The following is a 23,049-nucleotide window of genomic DNA, read 5'->3' as shown; positions in this document are numbered from 1 at the left end:
CTTCCTTACTCCTTAATTCTACCTTTTTGTCCCAAAGCACAGTGCTGGCTCTCCCCTTCTCTTCTCTTGTGTATTCTGAGAGGTCTCCGGCATTTCATGCTCCAAAGGAGGCTTAAAATGAGTTCCTCGTCTATCTTAGCAAACTGGAGATTCACAATATATACGACATGATGATGTAGGAAGCAGAACATGTTGTCAATGAAAAAACTGACATCTGAGCTGGACAAAACAAACCAGGAGGTAAGTCAAATAAACAAGAAGTCTGGAAGATTAAACGAAACCTCTAGATCATTTATTAAAGACCTCACATACATATATAAATATATGCTCGAGATGGGATTCAACAGCGAGACTGGAGAGACTAGAAGTGGAAAGGGTGTGACTGCTACAGGTGCAAGGTGCACAGACGCAATGACTACACAAACACTCAGCAAGTGTGTGTGTACGAGCCACTCGGGAAGAACACAAAGGGTGGGAGCCTTTGCAGAAGTCATGTTACTCCACAAAGCCTCATGTAAAACACAGCCCGATGCGTAGCTGAAGCATATTAACTGGGAACATTTTGGACAAACAATCTATGGCTGGACTAACTCCCCGGCGGCAGCTTCCTAATGTAGGAGCTTAAACTTAAAAGGACACTGTCAAGTGATTGCTTTTGCTAGTTTAATTTTTGCATTTCCTCTACTGTTTTAGCAGATGGGAAACAATTCCCCTCCCAGTCCCAGCTACTGATTTTGTCCTTTCCTATTTGACAATCATTGATTTTTTTTTCTAAGGCTATAAATGTTTTAATAACTTCAACTTTGTAGTGCCTCATGGCAAAATATCTTTGCTTGCACTGACTGCTAAACACTGTTCCTAATGTACTGCTGATAACTAGAGCAAGAGCCAGCATTATAAAAAATGATTTCTCACAGGGCCTACCAAATTAATAGCTTTTGTTTCTTCGTCCGCATCTCACAGACAGTTAAAACAGGCTGGTCTTCACCCATCTGACATTTCAACCACCTTAACTCTACAGTTCTTGGCTTCATAAAGGTATGCCTCCTGTGTAGCTCTGACTGATGGGCAGCACCTTGAGCGTAGAGCCCACAACCCTGGCAATGTCCTTTTAAAAAGAGCTACTACCAAAACATAGATTCAAGTCAAAAGTCACCATTAGAATTAGAATTGTTAATGAACAAAGTGGATCATAAGGAATCCTAAAGCAGTTAAAATATTGGCACCCACAAGAACCAATGAACAGAACGCTCCCACACAGTGTTCTCGACTGGGTACATAAAGGCACCTTTCAAGAGATATACGTGTAGTTTTTACTGTTTCAAAAGGTCAGTTAGCACTTATTAGAAAAGGCAATTAACGTTTCAGTCAACCTGGAAAAGAGAAGCAATTGGACTGAAAGCAGAGAACTGTTTCTTTACAAATGCCAAACCTTAACAAAAAAAAAATCCCCAACAAAACCAAAAAACACCAAAACCCAGCCCAAAAGCCTAAGATCTATGTGACGGTCTTTTCTTCATGGTTTTTCAGTTTTCCTGCTGCTCCGTGTACGTTTTTCTTTTCTTTCCCCTCCCTTTCCCTGCCCTCTTAAAGAAGCAGAATACTCAGCCAGCAGAATGAGAAAACCTATTTCCCCACCTGCTGTACCCGGGTCAGGGCACAGAATATATCTTCAGGGCCTTGAGAAGAAACCCATGCCTTCGCAGGCTCAAGGAGCAGAACAAGAGGGACGTTCAACAGCAGACGGACATACTAGAAAGAACTATAATACTTCACTGACAGCAGGACAGATCAAGCAGGGCCTTTCCACAGTAGTCATTTTCTGGTCCAGTAATGCTGCTTCACTCCTCTGAACTCCTCCAAGCAGCTTTTAAAATTCAGCTGGGATGCAAGAGAAGGACATCACCTAATTTGTGATTAAGACTGGGTCTGAATGAAACAGCCCAGAGTAACCTGAGGTTCACCCCCCGCTTCGTTCTGCCTTTGTTTCATCGCTGTAAGCGCACGGTGCTGCCAGGGGCTCATGCTAGATATCCTGCACTGATGCTCTCATGGGAGACGCACCAGGGGCCTCATCACTGAGCCTTGCGAGCTCCTTGCAGAGCACCAAACGCTGCACAGGAGCGAGCACGTGGGAGGCAGGCAGCGGCGATACCCCAAGGATCAGTACAGCAACTGGCTGCCATTAAGATAAGCAGGGTTGCCTAAAGAGACTGTCAGAAAAGCTGTACTGGCCCATGAAGTGGTGTTTGGGAGCAAATGGCCTAGAACTTGCCCGTACTGGCTCAATTCTACCTTTCCCTTGCTGCAATTTTACTGTGCAAAATGAGTATTTTAGCCTCATATTTCTAGGAACACATGCCGGTGGCTACTGTTACAATAAAACATGAACACTGCATTGTGGAGAAAATGACCATTAATCCTGTAATCTGCAGTCATTTTTACCAATTCGGCATATTTCTTTAAATAACCAAGTACATGCAGTAGATGGAAGTGCATTTAAATAAACTGAAATAGATACAGCATGAATAATTAAAGTCGGCAGGGAAATGTGCATTGCAAGCCGCTAGTGGAAATAATTACTGATTTGTCTTATTTACAATGGAGCCTGGATACAGGATCAAAATAGTGCAAGTTAGTGAAAATGTCTTCTGAAAGACTGTTCTTATACTACCACTGCTATATATTTAATCTTGAAAAGTACATCAAATAGGTTTTGGACCACTACAATGTCTGACTGTGTTCTGCTGTTTCAGGGTTAGGTTACCGAGCACATAAACTCTGTTGAACAGCACTGATTTCGAGAGGAATACATTTCAAATGGCTGCCTAGTACATCAACCTGCAATATCCTCTATTAATGTTATTAGACACTGTATAGTTGAGCTTACAATATATCCCCTAAAAACCCAGTGTGTTAAATATCAGAATATTGAAGGAAGAAGTAGATCATAAAATCACTGAAAAAAGTACTAAAGTGCTTGTACCTTTATAATATGCCAGGTTTTAAACAGACTTGTTTAATTAGAAAATAATCTACTTTGAACGTGGTGGTTCTTGACTGTTAGGCAGTTCTTGCAAACCGCTTTAGAGCTAAAAATCGATAATGAAATATACTTCCGATATGAAGCTGGCAAAACTGTGACTTCAATCTATTAGAAAATGTTGTAGATTAAAAAAAAATTCTATTTTAGAATGATTACTTGGCACGTGAAAGGTTTAGAAAAAAAAGGTTAACGCTTTCTGATTGGTCTATCCCAACAATGTTCTTGCACCATGATTACTAAAACCTAAATGAAACTGGATGCTAATTAGCTACGTTTTAGAAAAGAAAAGACAAGCAATTGTCACTCAAATAATTTAAAAAAGGTAATTTAACACAAACAAATCAGCAATAAAAAGGTCCTAAAAATTCTACAGAAGGGCTGTAGACCAATGAGGCATGTCAAATGAAAAAAATCTCCTCGAGGAGCCGACTCTCCTCTAGCTCATCTGCTCTGCTTCTGGAGCTGAGAGGGGTCTGGTACCAAGACGACAGCCTGTGGCTTGAACGATGAGGCGTGTGCATTTTGTTCTTGTTGTAAGATTCTCTGCAGAGGTGTCCTGGGGCAGATATCGGACTCATGGCTTCGACCAGGTCAAGAAGACAGGCTTCGTACCTACAGAAACACAAGAAGAAAATGGAGCTCCATTAAGTATCACAGCATCATGCAGGAATTGAAACCGGTCTTCCTGCCTTCATAATTCAGGCTGGACCTGGATTTGTCTGATAGCGGCCACCAGCACAGAATAAATTCTGGTGTATGGGCTCCTACCAGTAATGCAAACACAGAGGCAGTGAAAAAGAGGCGAGCAAAGCATGGGTGCTCAGGTTATTTTAAGCTGTTTCATCAGCTTTTCCATTTGAGGTGTGCAATGTCTTAGTAGCACTCCGGAGACTGAGGACAGACTTCAGAGAGATGACAGCCAAATACACTGAACAAGTACAAGGCAGACCCACACAGGTAATGGTAAAGTGACTTATACACATGCTGCACTTTTTCGAATAGACCTCTACACTTGATTTAGTTTCCCAGGGATTTGAAAACAGCAGGAGACTTTATTATTATTGCCACAGACTACACGTGCTTCCTGTAAATCTCTATGCACTATATGGTCTGTCTGGTGGAAGCACTGAAGGAATATAATCTAAGCAAGGCAATACGAAATCAACACTTCAGGCACCAAGAGAAAAGGCAAAGGTGCTAAACATTACTCAGGCTGTCCTTTAAGTGTGAGTACAGATGTGGGGGAAGGTTGTGAGCCAACATCAGCTGGTAACGCACACTGAATAATGGCAGTTACTTCAGACAGAGACTCCCTATTAATATTCACACAAGACAAGACCTGATCTAAATACCAGCAGAGGATTGATCATTACAATATATTTTCTCCTGTCCAATTTTAAATGTCTTAAACAATACCATTTCCACTGCTTCCCTAGGGAGACTCTTCTCCGGTCTAAGAGATATCACTCAAGAGTTTTACCCAAAAGTCCCCATTGTTCCATCCTGTTGTTAGAACCAATCTGCCTGATGTTCCCAATGCTGAAATAATTCACACGTTCAATGACTTATGTGCACAGAACATTATTCACAGCACTCAACCTAAGGTATCAGCATAGCTGGTTGGTTTCCATATGGTCCCTCTCTTGTAAGCAGAAGAGTTCATCCATAGTGTGAGGAAACATCTCACACTGTTTCCCGCTTGAGAAAAGCCTCTGTTTTTTCCTTTCAGGACAGTGGGAGCATAGGAAGACTAAGCAACTAAGTCAGACTGCTGGGGTAGGTTCCTTAATTCAGATGGGATGAAAAATACTTAAGTACAAATATTGACAACAGTTTATTGACATGAAAGATTAGCAGTGGCCAACGCATCTCCCAGAGGCAGACTACTTGTGCTGTCCAATAGCATCATGCAGCAGCAGCAGGTAAAGAGACTTCCTTCCCTAAACTACCAATACCATGCAAAATATCCCTCATTAGCTCCAGTGGTGGGCGTTATATCCCAACCATCATAAGAAAACTGACCACGACAAGGTAATTTGTACTTATGTCTGAGACTCAAAAATACTTCCTCAGCTCGAAGGAGTTAACTGTGGTACTGCTGGGTTAATACTGATGTTAAAGGCAACCACTGGAGTTATGCTATGATTGCTTCGAAAAGTCAGCTCTCATTTCCTTCAGTTTTTACTGTTTCTTCCAATCTGATGGTCACCATCGTTTCTAACACAGTTCAACTTGACATTACTGCCTTGCCTCTATTTGACTATCTATAGATTGTTTTATTTTCCTTCAGTTGTACTAGCTCGCATTACACCCAATCAGAAACCCATTTTTCAAATTTCTTTCTCACATTTTAAGCTTGTCTATGTGTCCTTCTATTATCTGTCTGTTTAAATCACGCATAATAGCCAAAAATACAGCTTTAGTTTTGTTTCAATTGGACTGCGTAAGTGGTAACCCTACGCAAATGGGATGCCTTACAGCTACCTTAACCAAGAATTTCAGGAGGACATGAGGGTTACAGGTAGCCAAGTAAGGCCATTTAATAGGGGTCTGTTGTTTGTATTAGCATTCAGAAAGTACCCTCTAAAAACCGAGGCCCCATGAAGATATCTCCAACGTAAATGGAATAAACTGCACTGATAGAACTAGCACATAGCTATATTAGACTTTTCACGTAAAGAAAGTTTTGGACTAGACTCTATATAGATATACACTGATGCTTTGAACCCCAGAGAAACCCAGTTAACACATACACTGGTTTCATTAGCCACACCTAAAACTTCTTTTTAGATTAATCTAGTCTAGCATACAAATGCTTATCTCCTCTGACTGTAGTGCTATCATAAAATTTCAATTTCTCCGGCAGCCACATTCAATCACAGATTAGGCAGGGGGAAACCAAACCAGTCAGTGCATTTATAGCAAACGTGCAGGCCCTAGATTTCAGCAGTACCTTCGAGTTCATTTCTTCTGCAAGTTTATCTAAGTTTTACAGCATTTCTGCTATCAGGCAGGCTAAATGATTTGGCAGATTACAAGCGCAGCAAATAGCAAAGATTATGTAAAAGACCAGGTGTTGTAAATCAGTCTATTTGACACCACAGTTATATATGCAATAAAGTGAATGAACTCGGCTAACAGAGCGCTATCTGATAAAGAGAATGCTCCTTGCAGGTATTTAGTGTTTAATCCCATGATAATGGTTTGCCCTGGTTTGTCTAGGCAACATCAGACAGCATCTGGCTGGAGGCAAAAGAGTAGACCTAGAATGGTTTGAAGCTCGCAAAGACAATTTTCTCAGCATTTATTTGTATCCATATATTTAAAGAGACACAGTCAGAATGCTCAAATCCTGACATGCAACTTTCTCTGAAACCAGGATATGTATTCCTTGCACGATCTGAATAAATGCATAAGTAAAAACAGGCTTCATTATTATTATTATTAATACGACAGTTAATGGCTTCAGTGAAGTCAAAGCTGCAGGATCAGGCACCCAAGAGTCAGAACATTTCAAACAGGAAAACTGATCTAGCAAATTTGGCTTGTGAATACTGAATGCTCTTTTAATGCAAATTAACAGCCAAGAGCACCCTCGTATTGTTCACGCTTCCCAAGAAGAAAAAATTCCCAAGTGTTCTGAGAAAGCACCAGCACTGTGCATTAAACCATATACAGAAGTTCCTCACATATAGATGTCCAGCCAACCAACCAAATGTCCCATCAGTGCTAGATGCTTACACACATTTTCTTTGATGGGTTTTGCCCTCTCAACAGAAGGAAAACGAGGTGGGCAACTCTCCCTTTAAGGATGGTGATAATTCAGTCTGTCTTCACCTTTTTGGTACATTTGCCAGTGTGCTGGAAAGTCAATGAGCACCTCCGCAACAGACTGGAAAACAATCTCTTTTCTAAGCCTGGTTTTAACACTTCCTCCATGTATATTCTTTCATCTGACTTTCATGAGCTTGAAAGTCTGCATGTTTCATCACAGGAGAAGAAAATTTGTAAAGTCTACTAGTTCAGATTAGAAGTCTACCTATTTAGACAAGATAAAGTTTGGTGAAAGTAATCCGACCATAAAATCGTCAAAAATTCCATCAGGAGAGGGAACACAAACAATTAGTGTACAAAGCATGAGGAAGGCAGGGCCACGTGCAAGAGGACAGAGATGGGAGCAGACGTAAACTTTGAAGCTCTTCTTTCCATGAAGAAATTTGACCTTTGCTTGTAATGTAGAAGGTAAAACTCCAAATATGGCTCAGAGACCAGCAAGGAGATGCACAAACAATCTGAGAGGTAGATACCACCAGGATCAAGCCAGTATAGCTGGGTCAGTGCAGAACTGTGACCTGGGTGGCTAAATCCATCCTGGTCAGGCATTGCACAGTGCTGGGACAGTATTCCCTTAATCTCCTCTGTACAATTAACACAGGTTGCTGGAAATTTGGCTCCTCAGCCACTAAAGGGATTTTGGAATCTTATTAGAAACTTTCAGCCTTGCCTCCTAATTAGATAAGTATTTAGTAGAATTTATAAACTTAATGTAAAAGAGTTTTGTAGTCCATCACTAAGGTAACAGGAAACATCGTAAAGCATTACAATTCAGAACAGCTCATTAAACATCCATATTTTAAAGAGGAAAACAGCACAAAAATAAACACAGGTTGGCACAGAGCCCAACCCTTCCTTCCACGGTATTTCTGTTTCGCTGCCTGTGCAGCAGGAATACAACTCTGAACATCTACAGGTGCATCTTACTTTCCACTGTGTTTCCAAATTGAATGGGAAGGAAGGCTTTCACGTTTTTATAACAAACACGCAAATGTGACTGTTGCTCTGGGAACTATAAGACCACTTATTCCCAGGATGGTTGCTGAGAAATCACCTGAAACCACTTGGTATTCTATCTAATAAAACCTGCTGGGCAATCACAGTTCAGACAGTCCCACAATGAACAGTACCTAAAAAATGGTCAGATTATGCAAAAGTGATGCAGAGAACTCATTACTGCGCAGGATATGAGAGAAAATGGTCCTCTTCAAGGTAAGCACAGAGCATCCTTGCATCAATTGGCTGAACGGTGATGTGTGTTTATTTATTTATTTAGACAGTTGGGATATGTCATTGAATTTTTAATGTTTGTCTATTTCCCATTGCTGGTAAAATATATTATATTTCTTACACACTGTTCAATTTTTAAACTACACTATTGTATTTTCATATTGCACAGTCCCATTTAACTAATAATATCATTTGTTCCTTCCTGAAAAAGTAGCACTACCCCAAACAAGTCTGATATTTGGAGGAGCAGGAATTTCCCCATGAGGCAAAATAACTGAACTTATTAGAATCATAAATACTGTGGCAGTGAGATATATGTATATTTCTTTAAACAAGCAGCGTCACATATTATTTGATCACGATGTTCACAGATATCTTTTCATTTACAGTCTCTGAAAATTTATTCTTCAACCATAAATGTGTACAAAACACACAGAATGTCTCTTCTGCAAGGTGATGGCATTTCAACAAAGCATACTGGCAATACGGTTTTGGAGATTAGTAGCTGTATAGGCTTACTTTATTTAACTGTATATACCAGAGGAAATAAAAAGGTTTATTTTTATACTACTGCTTATATTTTCAACATAAAGTTCAAAGTGATTTACTAATGTTACATGAATTGCCTTTGAATTACGGTACAGTATTGTGCTTAAGTACAAAGCCTAACGCTATTTTGTATTCATAAAACGCCGCCTGCCTCCAAGCACTTTACAGATGCTAAATACAGCTAAAAACACATTCAAGGGCTAGGGAACAGGCCCATTTTACAGAAAAGGAAACTGACCTTATTATTATTATAAAGCAAATATCAAATCCCTATTTGACTGGAACAAACAGGGCTAACAAAAGCAGACAAAAAACAGATGCTGGTAAGAAGTGGCCTCAGCGGTCAAACTACCCCAGACCTGAAGACACCACACTACACGCAGGTGATACAACCTGAGGTTATCTGGTATAACCAGCTGTGATGACTGAATACCCACCCCAAAGTTAACCCCAGCTCAATGGACGAAAAGCGAAAATCTACCCAAATTAAAGAGTCCTAACCACCTTCTGCCATCTTTATTCTTGCATCCACAATCATTGTATTAGGGATGCTAGACCTATGTCTCTGGCTTGTCTTTCAACATCCATGTACCAATCTGTTGTCCACAGACTTGCCAAATTCCTTTTTCAACCTGTTGCTTCCACAACGTCCTCTGACAGCAAGTGCAGGAAGTTCATTGCTATTGAAATACATAATTTTGTTTGTCTGTTTAATCTGATATCCTGCTAGTGTCATCAAGTGCTTTTTAAGGATTGACTGCAATTAGTCTCTCTCACATGGTGGGATCTGGTGAACTGTTGAATTCTGGATAATTTTTTCATTCAGTCTTTTCCTATCTAAAGGCATAATGTTTTGGTCTCTCCTTGTATGGCAGCTCCTTCATTCCCTTGATCATTTTAATTGTCCTGTGCACCTTTTCTAAGTTCTACTATGTCTCTCTTGAGGGGCAGAGACCAAAAGTATATACAGGAATCAAAATGTGGGTAGACGAAGGCTTGTGTTTCCACAAGCTTTTGTGAAGCTCTGGGAAACTTTTGACTTCACAAACTGTCACCACCTGCTTTGAGTGCAGTGTCATGTAGACATGGTCTTGATGACTCTACCCTAGGTAAATTAAGTTTTTGTCCACTAATTTTTTATGCCTTTTTGGAGTTTTTTTGCTATTGACATGGCATTTGACTATCTGAAAGAACTTTGTATCATCCACAAACATATTAGGTCACGCAGAAGATTTTGCTGTTCACTTCTTGCTCCAGGTCACTGATGAAGAACCAGCCCAGTGGGTTCCTGGCAGACTCCAATGCTGATTCTTCTGCATCGTGAAAAATGAACATTAAGTCCTTTTTCCTGCTCTCATTTAATCAGCAGTAAATCCATAAAAGGACTTTTCCTCCTTAAGGACTGTTTTCCTCCTTAAGGACTTATCCTGCTCTTTAACAACCTTTGGTGTGGAGCCTTGGCAAAGGCCTTTTGAAAATCCAAATGCATTATGTCCACTGGATCCTCTTTGTGTCACCAGATTTCCAGGTTCAGGATCCATAGCTCTGAGCTGATGTCTCAGATTGTTTCTCCTCTCCTTCCCTACTGTATTGAGTATAATCCAGGTTTTAACCAGCATGCTATTTGGCCCAGCAAGCCTGAGATGAACATGAGAAGGAATAATAAAGACTGGTTGGATAGGAAATGAAAGATGAGAAAGAAAAGCCGACTTTACAGTCGTTCCCTGAAAGGCCGCAAGTCAGGATAGGGGACCTTGCCTTTCACGTGTGAACCGCATCTCCAGTGACCAAAAAACACCCTGGGGTGGTATTCCCATGTACTGACTCTCAAGATGCTGAAAGCAAAAAAGGAACACAAAGTAGTGCAATTCTTGAGGCTGAAACATCAAGAGAATGAACAAGAATAAATCAAGAATCAGAGACAAACAGACTGTGCCAGTTTGGCTGTACTTAAGCCAACTCCAGGTTGGGACGTATTTCTTGCCTGTAATAGGTCTGTATTTTCCAAAGGCATCTTAAAGTTCTGAATTCTTAAAGAAAAAAGATCAGACTGCAGAATATTTCAAAGCAATTAAAAAAAGATCAGAGCCTTTTATTTAAAATACATCACACAATGTAAAACAGAATATATTTACGCAGTGTCCTCAGCAAGAGCCTCCCAGAGTACTGTAAAAACCCACACCCTCATAATAGAGAGCTTACAGTATCAGAGACTTTTAGTGAACTCTCCGAGGCGGTATTCACAGAATCATAACCTGGAGAAGGAAAAGACTTATTAGATCATCCAGCCATCTCCCTGCTGACAGAGAACCGTTCCCTACAGTGTGCTTCCTCACATTTGTTGCTAACAATCAGCCTCTCACTTTTCTCCTTGGGAAGTCATTCCACAGCCAAATATATCTCATGCTATCATTACCATTATTACTTATTTATAGGCTACCATATAACCTAAAGGGCCTTGATCAGGATCATGGGGACCCACTCTACAACCACTTGTAAGAGTGATCCTCCCTCTAAAAGAGCACGCAGTCTAAATAGATAAGGCCAAGTCCAGGGGGAAAGATATAACATACAATTAAGGAGATCAGAACAGCATGGAAAATGCCACAAATGTTCCATGAATTTTTTCTTCAGAGTTTGGTAGGAGGAAATGGTACATGTCACAAAAAGAACATGTTTATGATAGTCAGCTAGAGATAAACAAAAAGGATTTTCTTTCTCCCAGCTTCACATTATATTTAGTTATAACTAAAGATCTGGCACAGTAATGAGAAATCCGTCTTCTTTTTTGGTGCAAATACTGCTTAAGTATTTGAACAATATTACGTTTCTCCCTTCTGCTCCAGTCTCAGTCAACATTTATGTGAGCCACACGTACTTTAATCTTCTCTCATAAATCAATACCTCTAGCATAGCAACAGCTTTTGCCACTCTCCTCCAATCTTTGACAATACCTTTTCCAGTAAGCAATCACCCAGAAATGAGCACCACATTCCCCCAGTGGGGTTACACAGAAGCAGAGAGGAGATCAGCTGCCTCCAGCACTCACACAACACTTCTCTGTGTGGACTCAGATGACAAAAAGCAGCCTTTTTGCTGCCGCTTCATTGCTCCGCAGGTCCCATCTCACGTGTATGTATTGACACACCGCACTGCAACAGATCGCTGGATGCTGCAAGACCTACACCCCCAATGAACTCAATGCCTTGTTTTGCATGGTTACTAACAATTATCACCACATCTCGTGGAAAATGGAATCAGAGATTACAGCCTTGCAGAGGAGAACGTGGAGAGAAGCAGCAGAATTGAGTAACAACATCACAGCTCTGCTAACCGAAATGAGCCGTGATTGGCAGTGTTATGGGACAACCCTCCCTCCGCAGTGTGATGAATGGAGCTAAACAGGACTTGGACTTGAAAGGGGCTGAGCACTGCTGGTTTTCCCCTGGCATTTTGCAAACCAAGCAGAGACAGTGCGCCAAAGGACACCCGACCCAGCAACAGCATCTCAAAAAGCTCATGCCCTAAGGCAGGACTGATAAGAGATCTTTCCTCCTCAGTTTTCACCCTGGTTTCACCTGTGATAGCATCCAACCGGCTGTCATTACTGAAATAAGAGTTACTGTTGCTCTCATTCTTCCTTGCTACGCAAACAGGCCATTTTCACTTAGCTAGTAGTCAGAGACCAACACCTGCTTTCCTAACCTTTCCACACTCCCGTCTCAATGCTCCCAATCCTCAGTTAATCTACCTCTTTGCTGCTGGTAACTCAGCCTTTTCTATTATTTCCTCATCAGACTTTTGCGAAGACCCTGCTGCCATGTTACCAACCTGTCAAATACAACTGAAAGGGCTTCTTCATTAGTTTTCTTCTCTGTGTGCTTTTAGTAGCTAAAAAACAACAACAACAACAACAACAACAACAACAACAACAACAACAACAAAAACCCAGATAATTTCTTTTAAGGTACAGCTGCAGGCAGCTGAATTGGCATAACTAAGGTTGTAATAATTCTGGAAGGGGAGAGCAAACAAAGACATGAGTGCTGGAAGTAAAGAAACCTTTTAAATCAGATCTGCCAGTGAGGGAAGAAAAAATTAGAATGAAGTTTTAGTATAAAAGAAAGAAATTACAGAACCACAGAACTACCATGGAGTTTAACAACCATCTCTGCAATCACTCTGTTTGTATTGTCCTTTTCTCCCCTCCCACCCACACGTTTCTGTCTCATCAAGTCTGAAAGCTCTTCAGATCAGAAAATGAACCTTGGTGTACGTACAGCACCTGGGGCCCTGATTCTTCTGTGATATTACATAATAACTCTGCACTTCAGAGCATGTTTAGCTTTGATTCCCTTTAAGCGCTCTGTCATCACAGCATATCTTCGGCAAGATCTTCACCCTTCATTGTTCTGGGCCAAAACTAAGCTGTCATCATCTTTTCTGCCATACCTTATCCCCCTACTTCTCCTGTCTTAACAGCCTTTCTTCTCAATTTTTTTCTCTTACGAGTTTGTCCCCAAGCATCTTTCCCCTCAAAGCAAACTAATTCAATGAATCACCTTTAAAATTGTGCTTTTTCTTTTATAATGTACTAAAGCCTCTGACAAAGGGTTGCATATGTAAGTCACAGTGCAATTCTGCACCTCCTCTCTGCCAGCCTCAGTGTTGACCCTTAGTTTTTACTTCTTTTACACATTTCACCTCTTCTTCCTAGTGTGCTTTCAGCAAAGCTGAGACTATCTTACACCCTGTACTTTCTGGGTACTAAATAAGTACAAAACAATTTTAAAGGGCATGGCTTAGGGGGAACAAGAAATCCTCACCACTTACAGCTTACAAAGTCCATCACCATTTACGTGGATTAGCAGTCTGTCTTTTTTCGCAAGCTCAGTCCAAATTCCCAGCCTGCCAGAAAATAAATCAACCTTTTGCTTCAATTGTACAGTCACTGGGAGATCTGCATAGTTTTAGGTCAAGCACTTATAACCATTTTATGATTCCAAAGTTTTTTACCTTGTCATTTAGTTACTGAACTGTGAGCTTTCATTGACTTTCTAACCATTGTGGCAAGAATTGCTACTAGCTGTGCAAGATTTAAAACCTCATTGAGCAGAGGAGCAAAATCGGACTGTGGCAGTTTTAAGTACATACTGAGGTGGAATCGTGACCCTGTGGAAGCCAATAGAAGTTCTGCCACTGGTTCACTGGGGCTGGGTTTCTTCCCTGCGTACTGCCATTTGTTGTGTTGGGGTGAATAAGTATTGCAAGCTCCCCCATTTTACACCCTGGAAATGAGATGCCTCAGTGAATGCTCAGAAATTACTTATTTTGCCTTTTTCTTTTCTTTTTCTTTTTTTCTTCTGTTCTGGTGAAATATTTTCCTTACAGTCAATTGCTGTACCTAAACACCAACTCTTCACATGGATCTGCACAATCTTTCCTCTCCTTCTTGTCAGCTTAATTTCTTCTGCTGTGGCATGGAGTGTTTAATAGCAAAATCCACTCAAATTCTCCTGTTTCTTAATTATCTCTGCCCTGTCAGCTACATCAGTGAAAACAAGTTACCATTAGACAATTCAGATACCAGTAAACACCAAGTTGTGATAATACAGAGTCCTGTATTACTGTCATTATGGAAAAAGCTGTTTCAGGGAGCTTTAAAAAAATTAAATAAGCCTAGCACTACTAAATGGCCAAAAATCTAAAGATATCTTAATTATTCTTCAATATCTTAATCATTCTGTAGAATCATGATCTTGTATAATGGCCATTTTAAATGAAAGGTTTGCTGCTCTGCACAGTTGCCACTTCCGTCTAATTGTGAATTAAAGCATAATTTAGCATGGCTTTATGCCAGCATGACTAGAAAAATTTACAGACACTAACTCTGGTTGGAATAGGGGGGGAAAAAGCAGTTAGATTTCTTTAAGTAATAGAAAATCACTCACCAAGTTGTACTTTAAAACAAAACACTAGAGCTTTAAGTTGACAAACTGACTTGAATTAAACCACATAAAAAAGTGCTTGCACTGTAAATCTTACAGGGCAAAAGTGATGGTAGGTTATCATTCTGTTTATTAGCATGCACTTTGGAGAGTTCAGGGCAAGTATGGATACGCATTCATTCCATTTTATGCCGCACATTACTGAAAACACATTCCCCATAAATAATTCATAAATGCATTGTCTGAAATTTCAGATTCCAAAAATACAACACGGTTTTCAACTTTATGGTTGCTTGGTCTTCAAAACAGAAATAGACAATTGGATGGATGGACTTGGCAAACCTGATAAGAACCCATCAGTCAGAATTACACTCCAGAGGTAAATGCAAACACATCCCAGCTCCTGATCGCTGGAACAGCAAGGCCATGACGATAGCCCCTGTGCTCGTGCTAGCTGTCCCTTGGTAGGGAACAGCGAAAAAAAGAGAAAGGGAAAAAGTAACCAAGCCGCGAGAAGAAAGCGTACAGTCAGACGCGTGACTTTAAAAAGAACATTTATTAGGAAAAAACCAATGCCTTGCTGTTCTCTGTTCATGAGTTGGGTGCATAACAGGAGAGCTAGGAGAGAAAAGGATGTTTTACAGGCTGCTGTGGTGGGGAGCTAATAGGTTGAAACTGCCTAGAAATCCAGAGGAATTTAAATTTAAGGTAGAGTGACAGTCAAAATACAGAGAACGAACATACTTTGCCTTACAAAAAGCCCATTTTTCTGGCCAGACTGCAGAACAAACTTGAGCTTTGCTTGTTACTCTCAGCTTTTACTTGGTATCACTTCGTTAATGCTAATGACATAGTAACTGGCACCATCTTTTATGCCAGCTGTGCTAGCATAGGAGGGGTGGATAGGATGTTGCAGTTCATATAAAGTCTAATTTCTTCAGGGACCAGAGTGACCACAACATCCACTGAAGAAACTGAAGTACGCTTCATAGGCTAGAGCACCTAAGCTTTATACACCTTGTGGTTCTATATCTTGCTGACATTATATATGTAGCTTATGCTCAGTTGCTTCTTTTTCCTTCATAACCTACTCAGAAGCCTCACATCAGATAACAACTGCTTTTCAGACAAATTTGCATTCACTTGCTGTGTTCTACTCACGTTCCAGTGACAGGCAAATACAATTTCGGGTACCTTTATCTAGTGAAACCCTTGGTGCCTAGCCCCAGCAGAACAACCCACAATCTTCCTATTTGCCAGCTCTTTATTTGAACTCATTCACTCCAATTTGCCTGAGAACAAATGTTCAAATACTTGGCATCCCAACACATTGATTGCTTGGGCGCAGACCATACGCGAAGAAACAATGCTACCATAAAAATTGTATTCCACTACCCAACTGCTGTAAAACTTCCTACTCGGAGCTCGGTGTGGAAGGGTTGGGACTATCTGCCGCTCCACTCGTTTCCAGGTGTGCTGAACTCTCTGGGGTAATCTTTAAATCAGCTGAGATCTCATACATCAAAGATGAGGATACATAATTCAAGAGAAGCCACTGAGATAAAACAGTAGCTGTAAAAAATGCGGCGTGTTGGTGGTGCCTGGTTTAGCATGTCAAAGAGGAGTGACTGCTGGCGAGGAGTTGCCGTGTGGCAAAGCAGGTAGAGTCGTTGTAAGCTTCATAGGGACACAGGCACTGAATAGGCTTGACACAGTGCAAGTACCAAGTTAGAAGGCACCCTACAGAAAAAACACATCAGTAAAGCACGGAGTACAAGGCGCTCAGGCCTGGTGTCCCTTGGCTGTAGTCATCGCACGCTAACAACCTCTTTCAAAAACTTTACACAGGTGGTAGGTGTCCCACTGAGATAAATTACCTACTTTCAGTTGCTGAACAGATGGGCAGGGAAGTGAAATTTTAGTTTGTTCATTCCCAGCAGTAACTAGCAAAGATGATCTCGGGCTCTGCAGGATTACTTTTCGATAACCATACACCTGCGGACAGTCCACGCTTCTGTCAGAAACTACATAAGGTCATTGATGCGCTACAAAATAAAGGCAGGGCATTTAACGGCTCAAGAGACTGATGCTAAGGCTCTCACTCTCTCATATTCTTCTGAATATATTCCAGGCTGAGAGGGGCCAGAAAGTGTACAAAGAGGGACCTCAACAGGCAAGAGAAACGGGACCACAAGAATCTCACAGCATTCAGCAACAGGAAACGTGAAGTCCTGCACTTGGGGAGGAATAACCCCAGGTACCAGCACATGCCAGGTTTGCTGGGTGGAAAGCAGCTTTGTAGAGAAGGACCCGGACACTTGCTGTCCTGGCAGACAAAAAACTGAACGTAAGCCAACAAAGGCCAGCACTGCCAGCAGGTCCAGGGAGGTGATCCTTCCTCTCAACTCAGCCCTGGTGGCATGCAGCTGAGTGCTGTGTCCAGTGCTGGACTTTCCAGTACAACAGACATGGACACACTCGAGCAAGTCCAGTGAAGGGCAAGAAAGATGATTAAGGATTTGAAGCATCTGACACAAAAGGAAAATCTGAAAGAGCTGGGACTGCTGAGCCTGGAGCACAGGCAGCTCAGGGTGATCTTATCGGTGTGTATAAATGCTTGATTAGGGGAGGAAAGGAGATGGAGTCAGGAGCTTCTCAGTGCTGGCCAGTGAAAGGACAAGAGGTAATGAGCACAAACTGAAATACAAAAAATTCCATTCAAATGGAAATAAAAAAGCATTCTTACTATGTAGCTGACTGAACACTGGCACAGGTTGCCCAGAGTGGTTGTGGAGTCTCCATTGTTGGAGATACTCAAAGCCTGACACACACAGTCCTGAGTAGCCTGCTCTAAGCAGCAGCTTGGAATAGATGATCTCCAGAGGTGCTTTCCAACCTCAGCTATTCTGTGACTTCATAGTGGGGTATTTCTCCTCATAAACACATTAAACCTCACAGACAGCATACGACAAAAGGGCAAGGACTGACTAGCAAGGACTGGACTCTGACTTACCCACGCAGTACAGGAACAGTACAACCAGGGAAGTTTGAAATGCCAGTGCCTGCGAACGAGGAAGCCCCACAATCTAAACATTAACCAAGAGCTTCTGCCCAGAAAGGTTTGCAACTCATTATAATGAGATTGGATGTATGAAAAACCTGACGACAGGCAGGGTTTTCCCTGCCCTTCCCCACATACTTTACCAAATCGCTGGCGTCTATTCATGTAGAAATACATCATAGTGTAGCACTCAAACCCACATACGTTTTTTTTTTTTTTTCTTTTTCAATACAAAGGTCATATCCACAACTTTAAGAAACTTAGTAAAAATATTTTTAGTATCCGCACTTTAAGCTTGCAAATATTTTTCTGGCAGAAATCCCCAGCTAACTTTACAGCAAGACCTCTCAAAGGAAACAAAACTCTTACTTAAAAAAACCCAACCACCACACTACAAAATGAATGTGACCCAGGGACTTACCCTTCTATGCAACAACACGAGCAGAGAGCACAGAGACAGTGAAGTCCGCAGGGCGTGAAATTAAAATTTTCACACAAATACAATGAAGTAATGATACAATGTTACAACCTTGGCACAAAAATCTTCTGGTTTGAGTAAAGTCAATGTCATGTGATGTTACGGTTTGTGCACTGGTAGAAATGGTCTGCTGCTAAAAAGTTCATAACTAAACAGAAGGAGTGAAAGCAAGAAAATTGTACTGATAATTATAATAGGCTTATACATTCTAGTGATCTAGACGTTGCCTAAGATGCTCATCACAGTAGTATCTAGCTGTCACTGCAGGCTGAGTTAAGAAAGCACACTTTTCTTTCACAGCTAGAAATCTAAGAGCTGAGATGCCATTAGGAGATAGGAAAAAGAAGATCGAAAGAGATTTGAACACAGTAAGGAAGGGGGAGGGTTATTAGGTCGGTTTGTTGCCTATGAACGAGGTGGATATGCAAGTTCCAAATTCCAAGCATATGGATAAGAACAGGGACGCACAGAGCAATTAACAGAGTCAAGCAGAAGCTGGGATGAGCAGCAGCTGGAGCACTGTTAAAGTCCTTCTAGGAATTGCTTCACCTGTTACAGTAAAAGGGGAAGGTAGTGCTGGAACAACGAAGGCTCCTCAGCACGGACAAGGTCATTAGAACAAAAGCAGAGCTTGAAAAATTCCCGACAGATCCATGTACACGGCACAGACACAATTGCAAGAATATGCCACATTAGATTCAAGGCTTGCAAAGCAAGTTACAAACAGCACCCTTTATACTACAAATCTACCTACATAGTGCAACACTGAATTAGCAGATAATCTGCGTGTAGCAGGAAGCAGTTTACTTCTAAGAGTATGAAAAAGCCTGCGAACCCATAAATTATAAAGCTGCTTGTACATTATGATGTTTCACAGATACCTGATAGACTGACAGACTCTACAAAATATATTTATAGGTCTGAACTATGGGGGCGGGGGGAGGAAATAAATCTAAATTGAGTACTACTGCCGCTCTCAAACCACAATTTCGTGACCACAGGCACAGAAGTTACGCACACAAGTACTATTGGTAATGTGTTTCCAGTGACCGTTCTGGAAATGTAACAGAGAAAGTCAGTCTAACAGTGCAAAGGTCATTCCTTACACGGTATGTTTCTCACCCTACTGATCCAAGACGGTACACACAGAGAAACATACAGCCAAATGCGACTTAATAAAATCTTCAAGTCTTCAGCGTATTAATTTTTTTAAATTTTTCTCATTTCATTCCAGTGATTTCATTAGGTTAGACTTCTTCATCTTTATTAAAAAATAATCAGAACTGAAATGTTTCAATAAACCCAATTTCTGTTTTAAGTAGTAAAAGATGATTCAATGCAGATGAAGCAAAAATGGAAGTTAAAAGTACAATAGCATTAGAGGCTTTGAGAATCTCCTTTAAAAGATTTTAAATACACAAATTATATATTAGTACTCTGGAATGTCTTTGTTTTTTACCGAAAAAAGAGCTTTAAAAGCCTTTTTTTCACTATGTTCTTCAGGCATATGTGTCAAACCAAAATCCTTTAAAACTTAGGGGTGGGGAGAAGCAAGGGAGAAAACCAACACTTAAGGCATCTCTTTTAAAGCAGACAGAGCTAACTTTGTACAGGGCGAAAAACAAAGACAATATTTTCAATAAAAATCTTAATCTTCCATTATGTTTCAAATTATTTCCCTCCCAACATGTTCAGACACCACCCACCACCCCAGAAGGGCCATAATTGAAGTACCACCTCATAAACAACACAAAATGCATCAAAATTACCATACATGGCCCCAAATTACCTTGGAGCTAGAAGCAATGCAAAATATATCAGTATCTACAATTACATAAATGGTGAAAAAAACCCCTAAGGTACTGTTTTCCTTTAAGATTATCTAAATGTGGAGGAGACAATTTTAGTGATCTAGTCACAATCCATCACAAAGTCAAACTTAACAATGTTCAATAACACGTGTTTTTTAAAAGAAAATCTGGTCTCTGAAGAGAAAAAAGTGTCACCTACAGTAAAAACTGGTGCACTCAGCTTGAACAAAGATCTGTAACCAGGGACTACATCTTCAACTCCTTGTTTCCTTCAAAACTGTATCAGAAAACTAGGAGGTATGTTACATGATTCAGGGCTCCCAAAAGTAATGTTGTAGAGCCTACAACCCAAAAATATGTTTAACAGTTCAATAGCCTTTACACTGAAACACTGCCATGACTTTCCCTACCCCAATATGGAAGGTACCTTGGTTATTTCCCTACCCAGGGCCCAAATCTTCTCTTATTATGTCTCTTGACTATTATGACTATTGAACATTATGAAATTAAGACTTAAACCCAGATATTGTTTTTTCCACATCAGAAATGTCTTAATGAGGACATTAAGAGATGAACATGTATTTATTTAGAAATCATTATTATAATCCATATATTATGGATGACTTTAACTAAAAAGTTGTATAGGTTAGAGAAAACCCCAATGACAATCTTGGAGTATGTGGACTTATGAGCACAATAATGACATGAATTCAGGATACAGGCTAACTGGACCTCTGGTCTCTAGCTAAATGTTGCACACTCTGAATGTGCCATCTCCCGATTCTGATGACCACCAGTTTCTCCAGTAGACAAGACAATGAAGAATTGTTCCCTCTTCATTTTCTGCATGTCACTTTTGATTTTATGAACTTGTAATAGTATCCTAAACTTAGCCGTCTCTTTTTCAAGCTGAAGAGTCCTAGTCTGTTGTGGTGTTCATTCCAAAAAATCTCTATCACATCTGGGAGCAGTCCAGAGCAGTCCATTGTATTGCTCAGATGTAATGACCAAACATCAATGTGTGTAACCACCCATGTTATGTACTTAGATTCAATATGTCTATGGAGCAAAAATTCACTACAGTGGTCTTTCACTTCAGAAGAAGAAACAATACAAAAATGAGAAAGTTTGTTAAAAAAGAAATTAAAAGGGGCAGTTAAAAGCATAAAAATATTTGCCAATGGTACACATTTGTCTAATAGTTACACCAGGGCTCCAAAAAACAACACACAACCTATGGAGAAAAACTTCAGAAAGATTAGAGTCATACCACTTAAGTGGAACAGTAACGGAGACCGTTGTGTCCAGTCAGGTCAAATAAAGAAAAAAACAAATAACAAACTGATAGATCAAGAAAAAAAAAAAAAACAAACCAAAGCAAACAAAAAAAAACACTGAAGAAAAAAACAAAACAAAAAACGCCACCAAAACAAAACCCCATAATAAATCACAGCCAAAGACTAAAGGTCGTCCTGATAAAAGCATAAGGTCTAATAACAAATAACACTTTTAATACATCAAAAATAGAAGTTTGAGTATCTGTGAAAGCCAAGAGGACATAAAGTTAAAAAGGAGTACCTAAGTTTGATAAAGCCATAGGAGAAAGGCTCAATGAGCTGACACATAGTCACTCTGCAGGAACTTGGGAAGTTTCTGAAGCCACAGAGGACACGGTGGAAGACCTGTCTGAAGTTAACTGTCATACAAATATATTACAGAACAAATCAACAGAACGAACAATAATAAATTGCTGGGATCAGTTGGTACTTGCTCAAACTTCTGAAGGAGCTCAAGTATGAAATAGCTGAACTATGAACTGTAGTGTGCAACTAATTGCCTAAAACTGCCTCAGTTCTGGGGCACTGAAAGTTAGCAAATGTAGGCATTCTTTAAAGGGGTCTGGAGTGATGCAAAAATCTACAAATGAAGAGGTCTGATGTTTAGAACAAGCAGACTGACAGAAATTATAATAAAGAATTGATAAACTTGACATTGGTGAAGAGTCTTTATATTAAGTAGTAACTCACTGGGGACCTCTACTAGATTTGTAGACTTGTTATGCATCTGAAAAAGGAAAATAACGTATAAATAGTCTAGCTGCAGTTCCAAAAGCTTCCCAGCAAATCTATCACCAAAGACTTAAAAGTTGCCATAAACTAAGAGGAAAATCCATTAATGGATAGATAACTGTTTAAAAGACAGGAAGTAAAGAGAAAACATTAAAATTGGTCTGCTATAAAGTGGCCAGGGAGGTCACCAGTGGAGCCTCACAAAAATCTGTTAGGGCCTGAACTCTTTAATGCATTCATAAGTGGCCTAGAGAAAGGACAAATAATGAGATGGCATTCACTGCTGATTCTGTGCTATTCATAGTAGTAGAAACAAAAGCTGGACTTCTTTATTGAGACAGAGAATTAGAACATTATGAAGGGGGAAAAAAGTACTTATATAACTGGAAATGGGGCAAATCAAATAGTGTAAAGCGCTGGCTAATGTCCTTAAGTGACAGAGAAGCAAGGATTTCTTTTGTTAGTAGGCAATTCATCAGCTGGAAATAGTTGAGAAGGCAGAGCTGTCTCTGTCTGCTGAGACCGTCTCCTGATGCACGCTATGTTTGACTAGCAGAGGTGGGAATGGACGGGTGCAAGGTCCTGCTCAGACCTCAGAAACACTGCAGTATGCTGTTCACCTATGTTCAAGTTACAGGGCGTCACCACTTCATGTCACTTCCAAAAAGGATCCTTCAAGGCAGCGACAACTTCCATCCTTCCCAGCTTTCCATCACCACAACATTTATGAAACACGTTACCACATCTCAAGCTCACATTCCACTGAGGAAGACGCTGCACATTCACAATTACAAATATCCACTCCCTCTCCTAGAGCGTTCGGTTTGATTTACCCCTTTGATTTACAAGGCGAGCATTAAAAATGTGTTAATAATCAAGGCACTGACCGTGCGGCACATAGGTTAACCCTGCATTTGCCTCCAATCCATTATCAAAATATGAATGACAAACAACCTATTTTTAGCTCCACACATTCAGCTACAAGAGGGATCAGATGTCAGTGCGCGTTATTCCAGGCTTATT

General features: G+C 40.4%; 1 protein-coding gene across 4 annotated transcripts in view; it reads right to left on the bottom strand.

Annotated features, from left to right (window-relative positions):
* Positions 1-258: 258 nt before the first annotated feature.
* Positions 259-23,049, bottom strand: part of KIAA1328 (KIAA1328 ortholog) — a 175,954-nt gene continuing 153,163 nt past the window's right edge. For 3 of the 4 annotated variants that reach the window (XM_054184651.1, XM_054184650.1, XM_054184653.1), the window contains one exon: positions 259-3,658. In XM_054184651.1, the coding sequence (XP_054040626.1) occupies positions 3,445-3,658 (214 nt within the window). In that variant the 3' untranslated portion in view covers positions 259-3,444. The remainder of the gene's footprint in view (positions 3,659-23,049) is intronic. The other variant, XM_054184652.1, reaches the window with a different exon arrangement.

Source organism: Rissa tridactyla, chromosome Z (assembly GCF_028500815.1).
Source record: "Rissa tridactyla isolate bRisTri1 chromosome Z, bRisTri1.patW.cur.20221130, whole genome shotgun sequence".
NCBI lineage: Eukaryota > Metazoa > Chordata > Aves > Charadriiformes > Laridae > Rissa > Rissa tridactyla.
The sequence above is the reverse complement of the archived record's forward strand: the minus strand, read 5'-3'. Positions and strand labels throughout refer to the sequence as shown.